We start from the raw sequence: 20,394 nt of genomic DNA on the forward strand, positions 1-20,394 counted from the left end.
TTTGTAAAGTCCTGGGTCAGATCATAATCCAGTTTTTTATAGTAGATGGCATTTTCCAGCTGCCTCTGGCCTTCTTGTATGTATTTGTTTGTATCCATCACAACAACTTTATCAGCTGGTTTGATGGTGATGGCCTGATTATTACTCAAATCGTGTATAGCCCTTCACTCTACTGGTGAAAGATTGTACAGAATTTTCTTTTGCTGGGTGGATATCAGGGATGTAGCTCTCAATCTGAAGCTATCAATATAGGTGTCCAGTTTGGGGTTGCGTCCTTGTGGAGGTGTGACGCAGCTGTTCTTTTTCTTTGTGTAGCACTCCATTGTCCTAGGATTCCTTTCATTATTGTGGAAATATTCTTTGAGCCTTAGTCTCCTGAAGAAATTCTCCATATCTGACAACAATTGTAAATGATCCAATTTGGTGGTTGGGCAGAATGTAAGGCCTTTGGAGAGGATGGTTAATTCTGGTTCAGAAAGTTTATGATTTGACAAGTTGATGATTCCAAGTTCCTCTGTTATATCCACATTTTCAGCCAGGTCAGCATTTACACAAGGGATACCTTGGGATTTCGGATTAGTTTTCAGGTCACTGATGGTAGGAGGTAGGACTGCTTTTGTATCTGGATAGTTACCATTTTTCCATACAGTTTGTGAATGAGGTTATTCCTTAAGCTCTCATTGGTGTGTCTGCAAAGTCTTTCAGCAGAAGGAGAGTTGATTGTATTTACGCAAGGATTTTTAATCCGGAGGCCTTGTGGTATGAGTTTCCTCTTTTTGCATCTTGAGAGAAAGAAAATATCACTGTTGATCTGTGTTTCCTTTATGATTAGGTTAGTTAACTGCTTCTTTATGCGGCTATATGCAGTATCTTCCATTTTGTTTGAGGTGATTGTAGCCGTATTAGTGCATTTGCGACAGAAACAATTGAGTACTGTCCGTGATACTTTTTTTATTTGAACTAACATGCAATTTTGAGGACAAGCTTTTGGGGTATGTCCCCTTCTTCAAAGTCCAAGCAGTACTATACAAATCACAAAGTTTCAGCAGAATGTTAAGAGAGATGAAGAAAAAAAAAAAAAAAAAAAGAGAGGCTAGAGATAAGATACAGCCAAAGCGAGGGGGGAGGGGGGGGGATACTACACTCACACAGAGGGGGTCAAGCTTCAGCTAATAGTCATAAAACTGTTGGATAATGATTGAGGAATCCCATGTCCAAATTCAGGCCGTTATCTCTTGTGTCAAATAGAATTATCATTCTTAGTTCAAAAGTTTTTCTTTCCTGGATGGATTTGAAATTTCCTTTAAGAACTAAAATATTGAGGTCTCCCATTGTGTGGCCTGGTTGTGTGAAATGGTGTCCTACAGGTGTGCAGAGGTCATCTTCTTTATGTTCCTTGATGGTATGTCTGTGCAAATTCATCCTTGTTTGCAACTTCTGTCCTGTTTCGCCAACATAAGATCCTTTGCTGCATTTTCTGCACTGGATAAGGTACACAACATCCTCTGTTATGATGGGTTGTAAATCTTTGATTATTTTTCTTTTCCCTTCTAGTGCTGGGTTGTATGTGGTTACTAGAGGTACACGGTTGTTTGTTTTTTTCTCTTTGTACTGAAGTAGGTTTTCCCTTCGTGTTCTCAAGGCTGTGTTTATGTCGGTGTTGATAGTTTTTTTTTCTTTCTCTCAAGATGCAAAAAGAGGAATCTCATACCACAAGGCCTCCGGATTAAAAATCCTTGTGTAAATACAATCAACTCTCCTTCTGCTGAAAGACTTTGCAGACACACCAATGAGAGCTTAAGGAATAACCTCATTCACAAACTGTATGGAAAAAGGGTAACTATCCAGATACAAAAGCAGTCTTTGAAACCCTAACATCATTGGACCCTACCAACATTAACCAAATCAAGAATGAATTGGAAACTTTACAAAGACAAACATAAAAACTTGCCATGAATAGGAAACAAAAAAAACTTCAGAAGCTGCACCAAGAGCAGACCTTTTGGATACAACCTAAACATAAAAGCAACCCAACATCTATACCTCCATCAGTGACCTGGAAACTAATCCGGAATCCCAAGGTATCCCTTGTGTAAATGCTGACCTGACTGAAAATGTGGATATAACAGAGGAACTTGGAATCATCAACTTTTCAAATCATAAACTTTCTGAACCAGAATTAACCATCCTCTCCAAAGGCCTTACATTCTGCCCAACCACCAAGTTGGATCATTTACAATTGTTGTCAGATATGGAGGATTTCTTCAGGAGACTAAGGCTCAAAGAATATTTCCACAACAATGAAAGGAATCCTAGGGCAATGGAGTGCTACACAAAGAAAAATAACAGCTGCTTCACACCTGCACAAGGACGCAACCCCAAACTGGACACCTATATTGATAGCTTCAGATTGCGAGCTACATCCCTGATATCCACCCAGCAAAAGAAAATTCTGTACAATCTTTCACCACTAGAGTGAAGGGCTATACACGATTTGCGCAATAATCAGGCCATCACCATCAAACCAGCTGATAAAGGGGGAGCAGTTGTTGTGATGGATACAAACAAATACATACAAAAAGGCCAGAGGCAGCTGGAAAATGCCATCTACTATAAAAAACTGGATTATGATCCGACCCAGGACATTACAAAACAATTAAAAGGTCTCATTAAAACACTTCCAGCCCACCTACATTCAGAAATTATAAATGCGATTCCGGATCATCCAGAAATCGGGGACTTCTACATGCTACCCAAAGTCTATAAGCCAGGAAATCCAGGCAGACCCATCATAACAGGTATGAATACACTCACCAAACAAATCTCAGGCTTTGTAGAAAATTTTTTAAAACCGTTAGTCATGAATACTGCTAGTTTCCTGCAAGACACAACTAACTTTCTGAACAAGATCAACAACATCCAGCAATTACCATCTAATACACTTCTAGTGACTATGGATGTAGTATTCCTGTATAGTAATATCCCTCACAAGGATGGATTAGCTGCATGTCACAGATCTTTATCATCCTCACCAAACCACAAATACACTGCTGAGGATGTTACACATCTCATTGAATTCATACTTACACACAACTACTTTGCCTTCAATAAAGACATCTATCTTCAATGTATGGGCACTGCGATGGGAAGTAAAATGGCACCCCAATATGCCAATTTATTTATGGATGATCTGGAGGAAAAATTCCTGAACAGCATGGAACAAAAACCATACAGATACTATCGCTATATTGATGATATTTTCATCATATGGACAGAAGGTGAAGAAAACCTAAAACAATTTTACTCATTGATCAACACTTTTCATCCATCAATCAAACTAAAAATGGAATACTCAAACACACAGGTCAACTTCCTAGACACCACAGTATACATCAGGGATGATACGCTTCACACCTCAATATACAGGAAACCCACTGACAGATGCAACTACCTCCACAGTTCCAGCTTCCACCCCCAACACACGAAACGTGCCATCATACACAGTCAGGCCATTAGATACCACCAAATATGTTCTGACCCAAGAGACAGAGATAAACATCTCGGGAGACTAGCGGACTCCTTCCATAAGAAAGGTTACAAGGACAAAACTATCAACACCAGCATAAACACAGCCTTGAGAACCCGAAGGGAAAATCTACTTCAGTACAAAGAGAAAAAAACAAACAACCGTGTACCTCTAGTAACCACATACAACCCAGCACTAGAAGGAAGAAGAAAAATAATCAAAGATTTATAACCCATCATAACAGAGGATGGAACTCTGAAATATTCCAGCAACCCCCTATACTGGCCTTCAGACAACCCTCAATACTGGCCTTCAGACAACCCCCCAATACTGGACTTCAGACAACTCCCCAATACTGGCCTTCAGACAACCCCCCAATACTGGACTTCAGACAACCCCACAACACTGGACTTCAGACAACCCCACAATACTGGCCTTCAGACAACCCCCAATACTGGCCTTCAGACAACCCCCCAATACTGGCCTTCAGACAACCCGCCAATACTGGCCTTCAGACAACCCCCCAATACTGGCCTTCAGACAACCCCCCAATACTGGCCTTCAGACAACCCCCCAACCTCAGAAATAAACTAATCAGTAGGAAACTTCCTTCTGATTATGAGGTCACAAATAATAGAATCACACCCTGCAATAAGAAACGCTGCAAACTGTGCAACCAAATCAATCCATCAAAAAGTGTCAGACACTCAAAAGGGATCTTCAATATCTCCGGATCATACAGCTGCACCTCCAGTAATGTTGTGTACCTTTTTGCAGTGCAGAAAATGCAGCAAAACAGGACAGAAGTTCCATCAAGGAACATAAAGAAGATGACCTCTGCACACCTGTAGGACACCATTTCGCACAACCAGGACACACAATGGGAGACCTAAATATTTTAGTTCTTAAAGGAAATTTCAAGATAACGGCCTGAATTTGGACATGGGATTCCTCACTCATTATCCAACAGTTTTATGACTATTAGCTGAAGCTTGACTCCCTCTGTGAGTGTAGTATCCCCCCCCTCCCCCCTCGCTTTGGCTGTATCTTATCTCTAGCCTCTCTTTTTTTTTCTTCATCTCTTCTAACATTCTGCTGCAACTTTGTGATTTGTATAGCACTGCTTGGACTTTGAAGAAGGGGACATACCCCAAAAGCTTGTCCTCAAAACTGTATGTTAGTGCAAATAAAAAAAGTATCACGGACAGTACTCAATTGTTTCTGTCGCAAATGCACTAATACGGCTACAATCACCTACTCAGACAGCAGAAACTCAGAAGCATAGAATCGGGTCACATGACCTCCCTCCGCCAATTACCGAGCCGCCCTCAGCTATCCCCACTACCACACTTATGTCGTAGGAGCAGAGCCATGTTTCCGAGGTCCAGCCTATTACTGTCAATGTAAACCTGTCTCCAACAAACTGTCTGCCAGCGCCCGCAGATGTCCCCGAACTGGAGACACTTTTGTGTGGGGGGCCCAGTCCTCTATGAGAAGAGCTCAGAATTCAGGCTGTGGGGGGAGAAGCAACTGTAATGAAGCTGCAACTCCACCCCGGACAGTGCGGGTGACATTTGCTCTACATTAACCCCTCATTGCCCGCTCCATAGTGTCTTAACCTGTTCCTGCCCTCTCCGGGCGGTGTGCTTCAGCCCTGCATGGTGAGTACATGTCGTTTCTGAAATCTGCGTACCCCATGTGACCTCCGAAAGGTTTTAACCCCTTCGCGACTGGGCTGTATTTTGCTGTTCAGCACTGCGCTACTTTAACCGGCAATTGTGCGGTTGTGAAACGCAGCACCCACGTAAAAGTTATGTTTTTCGCACAAACGGCTTCTTTTTTTTTTTTTTATACCAATAATGGCAGCAATCAACCACTTATAAAGGGAGTGCGATAGTGCAGCAGGCAATCTGGCGCTAACTGACACTGATACAGCGATCAGTAATAATAATATACACTGCCACTGTTCTAATAACACCAGCTGGGAAGAGGTTAACGTTTGGAGACAATCAAAGGGTTAACTGTACACCTAACAAGTGTAATATGTACACTCCCCCGCCTCCACCTCTACCCTCTTCCCGCATGACACTCTCCCCTGCCTCCACCTCTCCCCACATGACACTCCCCCGCCTCCACCTCTTCCCACATGACACTCCCCCGCCTCCACCTTTCCCCTCTTTCCACATGACACTCCCCCGCCTCCACCTCTTCCCACATGACACTCCCCCGCCTCCACCTTTCCCCTTTTTCCACATGACACTCCCCCGCCTCCACCTCTCCCCTCTTCCCACATGACACTCCCCCTCCTCCACCTCTCCCCTCTTCCCACATGACACTCCCCCGCTCCACCTCTCCCCTCTTCCCACATGACACTCCCCCACCTTCACCTCCTCCCATATGACACTCCCCAGCCTCCACCGCTCCCCTCTTCCCACATGATACTCCCCCACCTCCACCGCTCCCCTCTTCCCACATGACACTCCCCCGCCTCCACCTCTCCCCGCATACTAGTCCCTGGCCTCAACCCTCCCTCCTCTTCCCGCATACCAGTCCCCAGCCTCCACCTCTCCTTCTTCCCGCATGCCAGTCCCCGGCCTCCATTGCTCCCTCCTCTTACCGCATACCAGTCCCCAGCCTCCACCTCTCCCCTCTTCCCACATGACACTCCCCCACCTTCACCTCTTCCCACATGACACTCCCCCGCCTCCACCTCTCCCCTCTTCCCACATGACACTCCCCCACCTTCACCTCTTCCCACATGACACTCCCCCGCCTCCACCTCTCCCCTCTTCCCACATGACACTCCCCCACCTTCACCTCTTCCCACATGACACTCCCCCGCCTCCACCGCTCCCCTCTTCCCACATGACACTCCCCCGCCTCCACCGCTCCCCTCTTCCCACATAACACTCCCCCGCCTCCACCTCTCCCCTCTTCCCGCATACTAGTCCCCGGCCTCAACCCTCCCTCTTCTTCCTGCATACCAGTCCCCAGCCTCCACCTCTCCTTCTTCCCGCATGCCAGTCCCCAGCCTCCACCTCTCCCTCTTCCCAAATGACACTCTCCCGCCTCAACCGCTCCCCTCTTCCCGCATAACACTCCCCAGCCTTGACTACACCCCTCTTCCCACATGACACTCCCCTGCCTCCACCTCTCCCCTCTTCCCACATGCCAGTCCCCAGCCTCCACCGCTCCCCTCTTCCCGCATACCGCTCCCCAGCCTCGACTGCTCCCCTCTTCCCACATGACACTCCCCTGCCTCCACCTCTCCCCTCTTCCTACATACCAGTCCCCAGCCTCCTTGACCGTCCCTCCTCTTCCTGCATGGCAGTCCCCAACTTTGGCCATCCCTCCTCTTCCTGCATGACAGTCCCCAACCTTGACCCACTCTCCTCTACCTGCATAATATACCCTCCCTCCTCTTCCCACTGTGACAGTCCCCAGCCTCAGCCCTCCCTTCTCTTGCCGCATGACAGTCCCCATCCTTGACAGTTCCCCCCTCTCCCCCCCCCCTCATGAAAGTCCACAGCCTCCACCCTCTCAGTGACAGTATGTTGGTAGAGTAACTCTTCCTCTATAGTAACATCTTCTTATTCTGCTTTTTCACTGCAGGTAAATAATGGATCCCAAGCAGAAGCAACGTGCCGTCATCGAGTTCCTGATGAAGGAGGGGTGCAGGTTGTCCGAAATCCACAGGAGGTTACAGAATGTTTACGGAGATGACGCCATTGACAAGAGCAATGTGCACAGATGGATGAAGAAATTTAAAGTAGGGGAAACCAGCATCGAAGACAAACCACGCAGTGGGAGACCATCAACTGCGTCCACCGACACCAATCTTCAGCGAGTGGACCAATTGATTCGTGCCGACACACAAGTCACAATCCGCGAGCTTGCTGCCCAGCTGGACTGCGGTCACAACGCCATACAGAAGATGGTGGAAGACTTAGGGTATCGGAAAGTGTGTGCAAAGTGGGTGCCTGAACCTGAAAATGATCCACATTCACCATGACAGCCTGCCATCGTACACATCTTTGACAACGTATGAGGCGATCAGTGTTCCCCCCCCCATCCACTGTACAGCCAAGATTTAGCGCCCTCTGACTTCCACTTGTTTGGTCCACTGGAGGACAGTCTTCGGGGACAATTGATGACACAGACAAGGCGAGGGTGGCTGTGAAGAAGTGGGTACAACAGTGCACACCTGAGGATTCAAGAGTTGGGTTCCAACGATGGTGCAAATGCATCGATTGTGATGGGGACTGTGTTGAGTAGTGCCTTTGTATAAAGGAAAGCTACTCTACCAGCACTTGAAATATGTACCTCTGACACCAACACCAGTAACAGTTCTTCAAAAAATATTCCTTTTAGCTGCTGGTATAACATTTTGGCATACTAAACAATATGGTAGTGTGACCAGAGCACCCCTACCCAAGGAAAGGAGGTTATTAAATGATCCACGCGGAGTAATATGGGTTCAAAGATTACAAACAGTATTTTATTCGATCACATGGATCATAGGGAGGTTAAACATGAGCACGGTGTACATATCAAACAAATAAAATCATTTTAAAAGCACTTGGCGTCCTCATTTCTGGGTCATTTTGGCAAGTAAAGTACCATATAAGGCAATGTAAGGTAGTGGTGTGGCTTTTGTTCTAGGTTTCCATACATCTCCAACTCGTATTAGGATAAACCATATATTCGGTAAGTATATTTTCAGTATGAGCCAGGGTGTGTAGAATAGCCTTTTGGCCCGTGGAAACTGGAACATAGAAAATAGAAATAAGTATATATGAAGATGAAGATAACCGCCAGCTGTTGTGAAACTAGAAGTCCCATCATGCCCCTGCCTTTGGGAGTCATGCTTGTAACTGTCAATCCGGCAATGCCTCATGGAACTTGTAGTTTGGCAACAGCTGGAGGGCCGCCAGTTTGACACCCGTGCCTTAGGGGATATGATGTGGCTAATTAGCCTTCTGTACCATGTAGACCAGGGGTGTCAAACTGGCGGCTCTCCAGCTGTTGCCAAACTACAAATCCCATCATGTCTCTGCCTCTGGGAGTCATGCTTGTAACTGTCAATCCAGCAAAGCCTCATGGGACTTGTAGTTTGGCAACAGCTGGAGGCACACCTGTGTTCTAGACTGTTCTCTGGTTAACCACTTGATCTCTGGAAGGTTCTGCCCTTTTCATGACCAGGCCATTTTTTGCTATTGCACTACTTTAACTGGTAATTGCGTGGTCATGCAACATTGTACCTGAACCAAATTTATATAATTTTTTTTCTCACAAATAGAGCTTTCTTTTGGTGGTATTTGACCACCACTGTGTTTTTTTTTTTTTTTGCAATATAAACAAATATATATTTTTTTTCAAAATGTATTTTTTTTTACTTTCTCCCATAAAACATATCCAATAAAAAAAATAAATTTCTTCACAAATTTTAGCCAAAATGTATTGTGTTACATGATTTAAAAAAAAAAACAAATTCCGGTCAGTGTATATTTATTGGTTTGCATGACAGTTGAAGCGCCTACAAACTATGGTGTATGTATACTGGAATTTTTATTTATTTTATACTAGTAATGGCGGTGAGCAGCGAATTAAAGTGACATTAAAGCTTAGGTTTTTTTTTTGTTTGTTTTTTTAAATAGCAAACATGTTATACTTACCTGCTCTGTGCAGTGGTTCTGCACAGAGCAACCCTGATCCTCTTCTTTTCTCACCGGAAATCCTGGCTCCTCTCCCTTGAGCAGTGTCCCAGAGAAAAGACAGGCGTTTGCGAAGCGTTTTTAACGCTCCCCAAACACCCTGTGCGCATGTTTGAGGTGTCTGCCAAGCGTTAAAACCGCACCACAATCGCCTATAATGAAGTTTAATGGTATTAACGCTCCGCAAACGCCTGCCAGACGTTTGAGGAGCTTCACCATAAACTTGAATGGGAGGCTTCAACTCCTCCTGACTCGACAGGAGGCGTCAAATTTTCAATCACTGTGAACAGCTCTGCTTGCTGCCATGTTTAGAATTTTCATAGGCTTTTGAAGAGCGTTAAAAATGCTTCCCAAACGCATGCTAACAAAGCTAGTGTGAACTTAACCTATGACAAATAGAGCCGCGGCTTGGCCCCACCCCCGCACTCTCTCCTTGTTGGCTGTGATCGACATTGGCTCCCGCTGCTTTCTCAGCCAATGAGGAGGAAGAGTCCCCAGACAGCAGAGGCTGTCGATAACGTCACTGGATTGGAGGGGGCTCAGTTGAACTCGGGGGGGAGGGGCGCACAGAAGGTTTTTTACTTTCTTGCAATAAGACCCCACATCTCTCCTCTACAACATAAAGCGTTTATTTAAAAAAAAGCAACGACGTTTCGGTCACTGAAATTTTGGTGCATCCCTACCTTAAATGTCATCAAGGGATCTGCAGGTAACTTGCAACAGTTAGGGTCAAAGTGCATGCATCTACATAGAAAAAGAGAGTGCGCCAATTTAACCGCTTCCCGACCCGCCGCAGTGTTTTTACTGTGGCAGGGCAGCACCTGTACGCACAGCGCCGTCTTTTAACGTTGCTGTACAAAACAGGTAGGGGGTGCGCACGAGGCGCGTGCCCGCCCTACCCGTCCCACCGATTGTGGCAGCGGGTGTGCATCACCGGCTCCCAGCGGGTCATTTCCAGCGGGTCCCAGGAACCGGTAATCACTGACAGCATGGCTGCAGTGTTTACATTGCTGCTCTGCTATCTGTCAGTTCAGAGTATGCTAAACCTGAGAGAAGACTTTATCTCTGGGGATCAGCATGTTCCTGTGAAGTACACCCCCCCCCCACCCCCTAGTAAAACACTCCCCTCACACAGTTAACCCTTTCTTTACCTAATAAAAGTTAACTCCTTCCTCCCCAGTGCCATTAGTACAGTGTCAGTGTTTTTTTGCACTGATCACTGTATTGGTGTCACTGGGGATGTCAGTGACCCCAAGTCAGTTCCCCCCCAGTGTCAAAATTTCCGCCGCAGTCCCGCCATAAGTCGCTGATCACGATCATAAATCGCAGATCGCCGCCATTATTAGTATAATAAAAAAAAAATATCTCAGTATCTTTCCCACCATTTGTAGACGCTATAACTTTCACGTAAATCAAATAATTTACACGTATTGGGATTTTTTTTAAGCAAAGACACGGAGCGTAATACATTTTGGCTGAAATTTATGACTAATTTTGATTTTTACATTTTTTTTTACTGGACGGGTTTTATAGCAAAAAGTCCAAAATATTGTTTTTTTTTCTCAAAATTATCAGCCTTTTTTTTTTATAGCGCAAAAAATAAAAACCGCACAGGCAATCAAATACCACCGAAAGAAAGCTCAATTTGTGGGAAAAAAAGGATGTAAATTTCATTTATGTACCGTATTGCATGACTGCGCAATTGTCCATTAAAATAGCGCAGCGCTGTATAGCAAAAAAAAAGCATAAATTGCAGTATCTATACCAGCGGTACTCAACCTGGGGGTCGCAACCCCTTTGGGGGTCGAACGACCATTTCACAGGGGTCGCCTAAGACCATCGGAAAACACTTATTTCCGATGGTCTTAGGAACCGAGACACCGCTCCTGTCTCAGGCGATCTGTGGGCGGGATGATATGCTGCCCCTGTAACCTGGCCACACCTCCGGGATCGCTCAACAGCTCCGCCTCCTCACCTCTGATTGGCCACCGGAACTGTAGCTCAGGAGAGGCACACAGGCGGCCAATCACCGGCGAGGAGGTGGAGCTTAGAGAGGAGGAGCCGAGCGGCAGCGCGCGGGGATCAAAGAAGATCGAGGGAGCTGCAGGAGCGAGTGAAGAGAGAGGCCAGAGAAGGAAGACAGCTGACAGGTAAGTGCAAATTTTGCTGCTGCAGCCAGGTATGCTGGCTGTAGATGGGAGAGGGAGAGAGCGAGCCCAGGCTGGAGCAGGAGTCAGCAAGGTAAGTATCATTGGTGTCAGTTGAAGGGATAGTACCCCATCATTTGTGTCACTAATACCAACGATGTGGCACTATTCCTCCCCCCACTGACACCAACGATGGGGCACTATTCCTCCCCCCACTGACACCAACGATGGGGCACTATTCCTCCCCCCACTGACACCAAGAATGGGGCACTATTCCTCCCCCCACTGACACCAAGAATGGGGCACTATTCCTCCCCCCACTGACACCAAGAATGGGGCACTATTCCTCCCCCCACTGACACCAAGAATGGGGCACCATTCTTCCCCCCACCGACAGCAACGATGGGACACTATTCCCCCCCCCCCCCCCCCACTGACACCAATGATGGGTCACTATTCCCCCCCTCCACCACACTGACATCAATTATGGGGCACTATTCCTCCCACTGACACCAATGATGGGCCACTATTCCTCCCACTGACACCAATGATGGGGCACTATTCCTCCCACTGACACCAATGATGGGGCACTATTCCTCCCACTGATACCAATGATGGGGTACTATTCCTCCCACTGACACCAATGATGGGGCACTATTCCTCCCACTGACACCAATGATGAGGCACTATTCCTCCCAATGACACCAATGATGGGGCACTATTCCTCCCACTGACACCCACAATGGGGCACTATTCCTCCCACTGACACCCACAATGGGGCACTATTCCTCCCACTGACACCAATGATGGGGCACTATTCCTCCCACTGACACCAATGATGGGGCACTATTCCTCCCACTGACACCAATGATGGGGCACTATTCCTCCCACTGACACCCACAATGGGGCACTATTCCTCCCACTGACACCCACAATGGGGCACTATTCCTCCCACTGATGCCAATGATTGTACACTATTCCTCCCACTGATGCCAATGATGGGGCACTATTCCCCCCACTGACACCAATGATGGGGCACTATTCCTCCCACTGACACCAATGATGGGGCACTATTCCTCCCACTGACACCAATGATGGGGTACTATTCCTCCCACTGACACCAGTGATGGGGCACTATTCCTCCCACTGACACCAATGATGGGGCACTATTCCCCCCACTGACACCAATGATGGGGCACTATTCCTCCCACTGACACCAATGATGGAGCACTATTCCTCCCACTGACACCAATGATGGGGCACTATTCCTCCCACTGACACCAATGATGGGACACTATTCATCCCACTGATACCAACGATGGGACACTATTCCTCTCACTGACACCAATGATGGGACACTATTCATCCCACTGATACCAACGATGGGACACTATTCATCCCACTGACATCAGTGATGGGGCGCTACTCCTCCCACTGCAAAATTACAGTTATGAAGTAGCAACGAAAATAATTTTATGGTTGGGGGTCACCACAACATGAGGAACTGTATTAAGGGGTCACGGCATTAGAAAGGTTGAGAACCACTGATCTATACCATAGTTTGTAGATGCTATAACTTTCACACAAAGCAATCAATATACACTTAGTGGGATTTTTTTTACCAAAAACATGGAGCAGAATACATTTTGGCCTAAATTTATAACCAACTTTGAGTTTACTATATATTTTTTTATAGCTGAAAGTAAAAAATATCGTTTTTCTTCAAAATTTTTGGTCTTTCTTTTGTTTATAGCTTGAAAAATAAAAAGCGCACAGGTGATCAAATACTACCGAAAGAAAGCTCTATTTGTGTGAAAAAAAGGACGCAAATTTCGTAAGGGGTGCAGCATTGCATGACCGCGGAATTGTCAGCTGAATTAGTGCAGCGCCGAGTAGCAAAAAGAGGCCTGGTCATTAAGGGGGGTAAATCCTCAGGAGGGCGAGGGGTTAATCTGTGCGAAAGATGTTCCAGAAGAATCACTTCTGCCCGTAAAGAACATTGGAGTGAGACTATAGTTTTCCAGTAATCATCTAGACAAAGATGTCTGATTTTGCCTAATAAAATGTCAAGGGGATCCCCGAAACGCGTTGGATGCTTGCTGTCCTCTCGTCTCCAGGTGCAAGTTGGACAGTGGAATTTATAAATTTTTCTGCTTTTAGGCTCGCAGTGTTTGTGAGTTCATTTTAGACTTGTTTTGCCTAATAAAATGTCAGGGTAATGCACTTGGCGTTGGCGCCCTCTCTGTTTCTGATTTGCACACGATGACCTGAACCTGCAGGGGTGCGTTGTTTTTATTGTTTTGTTTTTTTCTGGCGGTTTACCACCGTTTTAATGAATCAAGGGGCACGCACTGACAAGATGTACTGGATATAGATATAGTTTTTATTTTTTCCAAATATACACTTCCAAAGCCTCCATACAATTTTTAATTGTTTCAGGACATGTTTATACTCAGATTTTCTCACTAGCAGGAAAAGAGACCCTCAGTAGCATCACTCTTCTGGTGTGTAATCTGAACATGAAAAAGCTCCAGCTTGTGAATTTTCTTGTGCGTAATAAGTGCTTCCTTGCGACTGAAACATTTCTCGCACTCTGAACATGAAAAAGCTCGATCTTGTGAATTTTCTCGTGCGTAATAAGTGCTTACTTGAGACTGAAACATTTCCCGCACGCTGACAATAAGGGCGCTCACCAGTGTGAACTCCCTGGTGTTTAAGAGTCTGATTTCTTCAGGAAACATTTCCCACACTCTGAACATACATGAGGACTTTTGCACCGTGAGAATTCTCTGGTGTGAAATAAGTGCTGTTGTGTAAATGAAATATTTCCCGTATTGTAGGTTTTGCTTTCTCAGTTTAACATTTCCCACACTCTGAACATACATGAGGACTCTCACCTGTATGAATTCTCTGGTGTGAAAAAAGTGCTGTTGTGTAGATGACACATTTCCTGCACTGTAGGTTTTGCTTTCTCAGTTTAACATTTCCCACACTCTGAACATAAGAGAGGCCGCTCCCCACTGCGTTTTCTGTGGTGTGTGAGAAATGTTCCTTTCTCAGTGAAACCTTTCCCGCACTCTGAACATGAGAAAGGACGCTCACCCGTGTGAATTCTCTGGTGCGCGACAAGTGCTTTTTTGTGACAGAAACATTTCCCGCAATCTGAACATAAAAAAGGTTGCTCCCCAGTTTGAATTCTCTGGTGTTTAAGAAGGTCTGACTTTTGAATGAAACATTTCCCGCACTCTGAACATACATGAGGACTCTCTCCCTTGTGCATCCTCTGATGTGCAAGAAGTTTTGCTTTCTCATTGTAACACTTTCCACAATCTGAACACGAGAAAGGACGCTCACCCGTGTGAATTCTCAGGTGCGTGAGAAATGTTCCTTTCTCAGTGAAACCTTTCCCGCACTCTGAACATGAGAAAGGACGCTCACCCGTGTGAATTCTCTGGTGCGTGACAAGTGCTTTTTTGTGACGGAAACATTTCCCGCAATCTGAACATAAGAAAGGTCGCTCACCTGTGTGAATTCTTTGATGTGTAAGAAGTGCGCCTTTTTCGGTAAAGCACTTCCCGCACTCTGAACATAAGAAAGGACGCTCCCCAGTGTGAATTCTCTGGTGTTTAAGAAGGTCTGACTTTTGAATGAAACATTTCCCGCACTCTGAACATACATGAGGACTCTCGCCCGTGTGCATCTTCTGATGTGCAAGAAGTTTAGCTTTCTCAGTGTAACACTTCCCACAATCTGAACACGAGAAAGGACGCTCCCCCCTGTGTCTTCTCTGGTGTGTGAGAAGTTTTCCTTTCTCAATGAAAGCTTTCCCACACTCTGTGCATGAATAAGGACGCTCACCCGTGTGAATTCTCTGGTGCTTAAGGAGGTCTCCTTTTTGAATGAAAGATTTCCCACAATATGAACATGAATAAGGTCGCTCGCCCGTGTGAATTCTCTGGTGTCTAACGAGCGCATTTTTCAGAATGAAACATTTTCCGCACTCTGAGCATGAAAAAGGACGCTCCCCAGTATGACTTTTCTGGTGTGTGAGAAGCACTTTTTTCTCGGAAAAACATTTTCCGCACTCTGAACACGAATATGGACGGTTACGCGTGTGAATTTTCTGGTGTCGAAGAAGGTCTCCTCTGTGAATGAAACATTTCCCGCACTCGAAGCATGCATGGGGACGCTCGCTTGTGTGGCTTTTCTGGTGTATAAGAAGGTCTTTGTTTTCAGTGAAAAATTTCCCACACACTGAGCATAAGAATAAGTCCTTTCCTGTGCGAACGCCTGCATGGGTTGAAGACGATTCCTTGGGATTGGGTGGATCAGTTGACCTATGCACAGTGTGGGATCTTGGATGGACATCTGGAATATCAACACGTGATCTATGAGGGGATTCCTCACAATTAGAGGGAAGCATCGATCTGTCTACATGGTAAGGTCTGGGATGTATACTTTGTGTGGTGGGATTGACTCCTTCCAAATATCGAGCAATTCCATTGTCCTCTGCCTTATAACCTGGAGATACGAGAGGTCCCGCGCTGGAATTCCATACATAGTGTCTACCTGTTGGAGACCAAGTTTGACAGAATTGTTAGAAGTTTCATACAGTACGTTGGTCCACCTAATTTCTTAGAACAGTGACAACAACCTGAAGAATGGAGATGGACCTTCTTACACCTCATTTCTAGGAAGAGTGACAGCAACCTGAAGAATGGAGATGGACCTTCTTCCACCTCATTTCTTGGAAGAGTGACAACAACCTGAAGAATGGAGATGGACCTTCTTCCACCTCATTTCTAGGAAGAGTGACAGTAACCTGAAGAATGGAGATGGACCTTCTTCCAACTCATTTCTCGGAAGAGTCACAACAACCTGAAGAATGGAAATGGACCTAGAGCAGAGGTGGTCAGAATACTAGATATCTGGGCATTAAAGTGGTTGTAGACCCAAAACCCCCAAAAAACATTCTTTTGCACAATTTAGTAGATAATGTGGTTGTAACTGAATTCACATTGTGAATGACAATCTCTTGAAAAGTCAACCTCATTCGGTTGTAGCCCTCAGAAATCTGTTGATCTGTGGCTGTGACGTAGCACCAAAGCTTGGGGGGCGGAGACCTACCATCACACTATTCCCCTCCCACCTATACACAGATTCTATGTACTCTCGGCTGTCTCTCTTTTTCTGAATTCTCTGCAGTCTCGCTCTGTATTCTCTCTCGTGTGTCTCTCTCTCTTTGATAGGTGTGTGTGCGTGTCTCTGATGTATCTTTCTGTACTCTCTCTTTATGATGACTCTCTCGTCTATCTCTCTGATGTCTCTCTCTATCTGTCTGATGTTTCTTTCTCTGATGCTTGTCTTTCTCTCCTTCTGATGTGTGTCTCTCTCTCTCTCTGATATCTCTCCCTCTGATGTTTCTCGCACGCTGATGTCTTTCTGATGTCTCTCTCCCTCTCTTGTATCTCTCTCTCTTTCTGATGTCTCTCTCTCTTTGATGTCTCCTTACTCTCTCTGATGTCTCCTTACTCTCGCTGATGTCTATTTCGCTCATGTTTCTCACTTTCTGATATCTCTCTCACTCACTCTCTGATGTCTCTCTCTCATGTCTCTCACTCTCTGATGTCTCTCATGTCTTTCTCATATCTCTTTCTCCAATGTCTCTCTATGATGTGTGTCTCTCACTCTCTGATGTCTCTATGTCTCTCTTCCATGTCTCTCCCTCTATGATGTGTGTGTCTCTCTCTCATATCTCTCTCCAATGTGTCTCTATGATGTGTGTGTGTCTCATATCTCTCTCTCCAATGTCTCTCTATGATGTGTGTGTCTCTCTCTCATGTCTTTCACTCTCTGATGTCTTTATAATATGTCTCTCTCTTTCTCGCTCTCCAATGTCTCTTCCATGTCTCTCTATGATGTGTGTCTCTCTCTCTCCAATGTCTCTCAATGATGTGTGTCTCTCTCTCTCTCTCTCCCCAATGTCTCTCTTCCATGTCTCACTCTCTATGATGTGTGTGTCTCTCTCTCCAATGTCTCTCTATGGTGTGTGTGTGTCTCTCATGTCTCTCTTTCTTTGATCTCTCTCTCTTCTCTCTCTGATGTCTCTCAGTGAGCTTTGTACCTGTATCTCTGGAGGAGAAAAGAAAGTGAAAGTAAACTCTGCTGGATCTGAGTCACAGCTCACAGGGAGGTACAGAGCAGCAGTAGACACGCCCCCTTCACACAGGCTCATTCATGTGTCTAATTACACAGGCTAAGCACAAAGAATGTCACCAGCACACCAAGGATCTCCAACATAGTTACAGCAAAGCAACGTTTCGGAGTCTCGCAGGACCCCTTATTCAGGCATATGGTCACCCACCTGATGAAGGGGTCCTGGGAGACTCCGAAACGTTGCTTTGCTGTAACTGCGATTGCGGAATAAAGCTTTGGACCCTTTTTGGAGATCCTTGGTGTGCTAGTGACATTCTCTTTGCTTTGACTCTTCTCGATTCCAGCCAATGGTCGCTGCAGCACTCCTCTACACATTCAGCCATTTTCGACGCAGGAACGTGTGCATTTGGGATCGTTGCTTAATTTCATTACACAGGCTGTCCTTCAAAAGTAGAAGGGGAATGGTGTCACCATTTTTTTTTTGTAGTGTCACCATTTTTTTTTTCGTGGTGTCACCATTTTTTTTTTGTGGTGTCGGGTTTTTTTTTTAATCAGCCTGGAGGATTACAGATGACAGGCTGTTCTTCTACCTGCCACACTATGCACATATGAGTTGTGCCCTTGTTCTTTATTAGACTTGGTGTTCTGTTTGTATTCGACTTTCCAGGTTTGCAACCACTTTAAAGTGATATTAATCCCCCCCCCCTCAAAAAAATAAATAAATAAATATTGGTTCATATTGGGGTTTTCTTCAGTTACTAATATTTGTAGGAATTATAAAACGTAGAATGTTGATCTGTGAAATTATCTGACCACCTTTTTTTGGGATCAGGATGGAATTATTTCTTCCCTGTTTGAAAATTGGGCCAAACTTTATATAGATATATAGATATATATATATATATATATATCTATATATATCTATAGAGATATATATATATATAGATATAGATAGATAGATATAATTTTTTCTCCTCCTTCATCTGCATCTAAGCAGCAGGTTTAGATTTTAGATATTTTTGTGGTGAATTCTAAGAACATTTGCCATTTTCAGGCCCAGAAATGGTGTAAATTTAATTCTTTACATGCAAAGAAGTAAATGAAAAGATGAAATGTTTCTGCATTTAGTGTTTGTTACTTACTGGTGTTTATATGTACAGAAGATTCCTCCGGTTTACTTTTCATAGTCCTTTCCCCCTCCTCCATAGATTGCTGATCTCCATTCACCAATGTCTCTTCTTCTTCTTTGACCTCAGCTTTGATGTCTGTCCATTCTTCATTCTAAATTTCAGAAATGATAGAATATATCATCCGGAAACACTGCGTCCAATATTAAGAGATTACATAGAAGAATGTCCTATCATAGAATTTTTATGTAGTTATTTGTGCCCAGTCCTATCTACCTGATCATCTTCTGTATAGATGTGACCTTCCCATGTAGAATTCTGGGAATCCAGAGGACGACCCTCCTCCATAGACTGCCGATCTCCACTCACCAATGTCTCTTCTTCTTCCTCTTTAACCTCAACTTTGATATCTTTAAGATCTTCATCCTAAACGCAAATGTTAACAGATACATTTGTAGAAAGGAAGAAAGCAGGCATAGAAGAATGTCCTCTCATAGTTTAGAAAGCATGCTCAGTCCCACCTACCTGATGAAGGTGAGGGATGATGTGACCTTCCTGTATGGAATCCCGGGAATCCAGAGGACGGGGACATCTCTCTGGTGGGTTCCCATGACTGGATCCATCTGTAGAAAACACACACACTGACTGAATCCATTGTTTCTATGTGTTTATCAGATGATGGGGGATCTAGGTGGACCCTCCGTACTGCTCTCTCCTTTCCAATAAAGTCTCCTCTTACCCGGTGATGTGAGGGGCGGCTGATTGTCCATCATGACGTCCTTGTAGAGGTCCTTGTGTCCTTCTAAATACTCCCGGGAATACAGAGGACCACCCTCCTCCATAGACTGCTCAGCTCCAAGCATCTCTTCTCTTTCCACTTTAACCTCAACTTTGATTTCCTTCGGTCCTTCACTCTGAACCCCAAAAGATAAAATACATTTAAAATTAAAAACAAGATTACCTAAAATACTTTTATCTCAAAGTTTAGGATACATTTTTAGGTCTACATGCTCAATCCCACCTACCTGATGATGGTGAGGGATGGTGTGATCTTCCTGTGTGGAATCCCGGAAATACAGAGAATGGGGACATCTCTCTGGTGGGTTCCCATTACTGGATCCATTTACCTGATGATGGTGAGGGATGGTGTGATCTTCCTGTGTGGAATCCCGGGAATACAGAGGACGGGGACATCTCTCTGGTGGATTCCCATGACTGGATCCATCTGTAGGAAACACACACACTGACTGAATCCATTGTTTCTATGTGTTTATCAGATGATGGGGGATCTAGGTGGACCCTCCGTACTGCTCTCTCCTTTACAATAAAGTCTCCTCTTACCCGGTGATGTGAGGGGCGGCTGATTGTCCATCATGAGGTCCTTGTAGAGGTCCTTGTGTCCTTCTAAATACTCCCACTCCTCCATGGAGAAATAGACAGTGACATCCTGACACCTTATAGGAACCTGACACACACAATGATACAGTCACCATCCAGACACATCCCTTGTCTGTTACTGGAGAATGTCCCAGAATTCCCGGCACCGCTCACCTCTCCTGTCAGCAGATCAATGATCTTCTGGGTGACTTCTAGGATCTTCTTTCCAAAGTTTGTCTTCAGGAAGTGAGGTGGAGGCGTTGTGATGGGTGATGCCCTATTAACATAACCGTTTGGTGTAAATGGTTCATTAGATGTTTTCTTCACTACTTTAAAATCCTGTATGT

The 20,394-nt window shown here is 45.1% G+C and overlaps 1 protein-coding gene and 1 long non-coding RNA gene across 2 annotated transcripts in view; one reads left to right on the forward strand and one right to left on the reverse strand.

Moving 5' to 3' along the window:
- Positions 1–20,394, reverse strand: part of LOC149453282 (uncharacterized) — a 70,338-nt gene that overhangs the window by 11,963 nt on the left and 37,981 nt on the right. The window contains exons 6-12 of the mRNA XM_089688621.1: positions 20,012–20,129; positions 19,696–19,895; positions 19,410–19,584; positions 19,196–19,293; positions 18,947–19,096; positions 18,686–18,824; positions 14,609–15,956 (exon numbers count right to left, since the gene is read on the reverse strand). Of these exons, the coding sequence (XP_089544747.1) occupies positions 14,609–15,956; positions 18,686–18,824; positions 18,947–19,096; positions 19,196–19,293; positions 19,410–19,584; positions 19,696–19,895; positions 20,012–20,129 (2,228 nt within the window). The remainder of the gene's footprint in view (positions 1–14,608; positions 15,957–18,685; positions 18,825–18,946; positions 19,097–19,195; positions 19,294–19,409; positions 19,585–19,695; positions 19,896–20,011; positions 20,130–20,394) is intronic.
- On the forward strand, positions 4,890–8,104 carry LOC149453283 (uncharacterized). Its single transcript, XR_016314707.1, has 2 exons — positions 4,890–5,187; positions 7,139–8,104. It is a non-coding gene; the product is annotated as an uncharacterized LOC149453283 (long non-coding RNA).

The sequence above is a fragment of the Staurois parvus genome, unplaced genomic scaffold (assembly GCF_062004578.1).
Source record: "Staurois parvus isolate SC_StPar_1 unplaced genomic scaffold, SC_StPar_1.0 ptg000449l, whole genome shotgun sequence".
NCBI lineage: Eukaryota > Metazoa > Chordata > Amphibia > Anura > Ranidae > Staurois > Staurois parvus.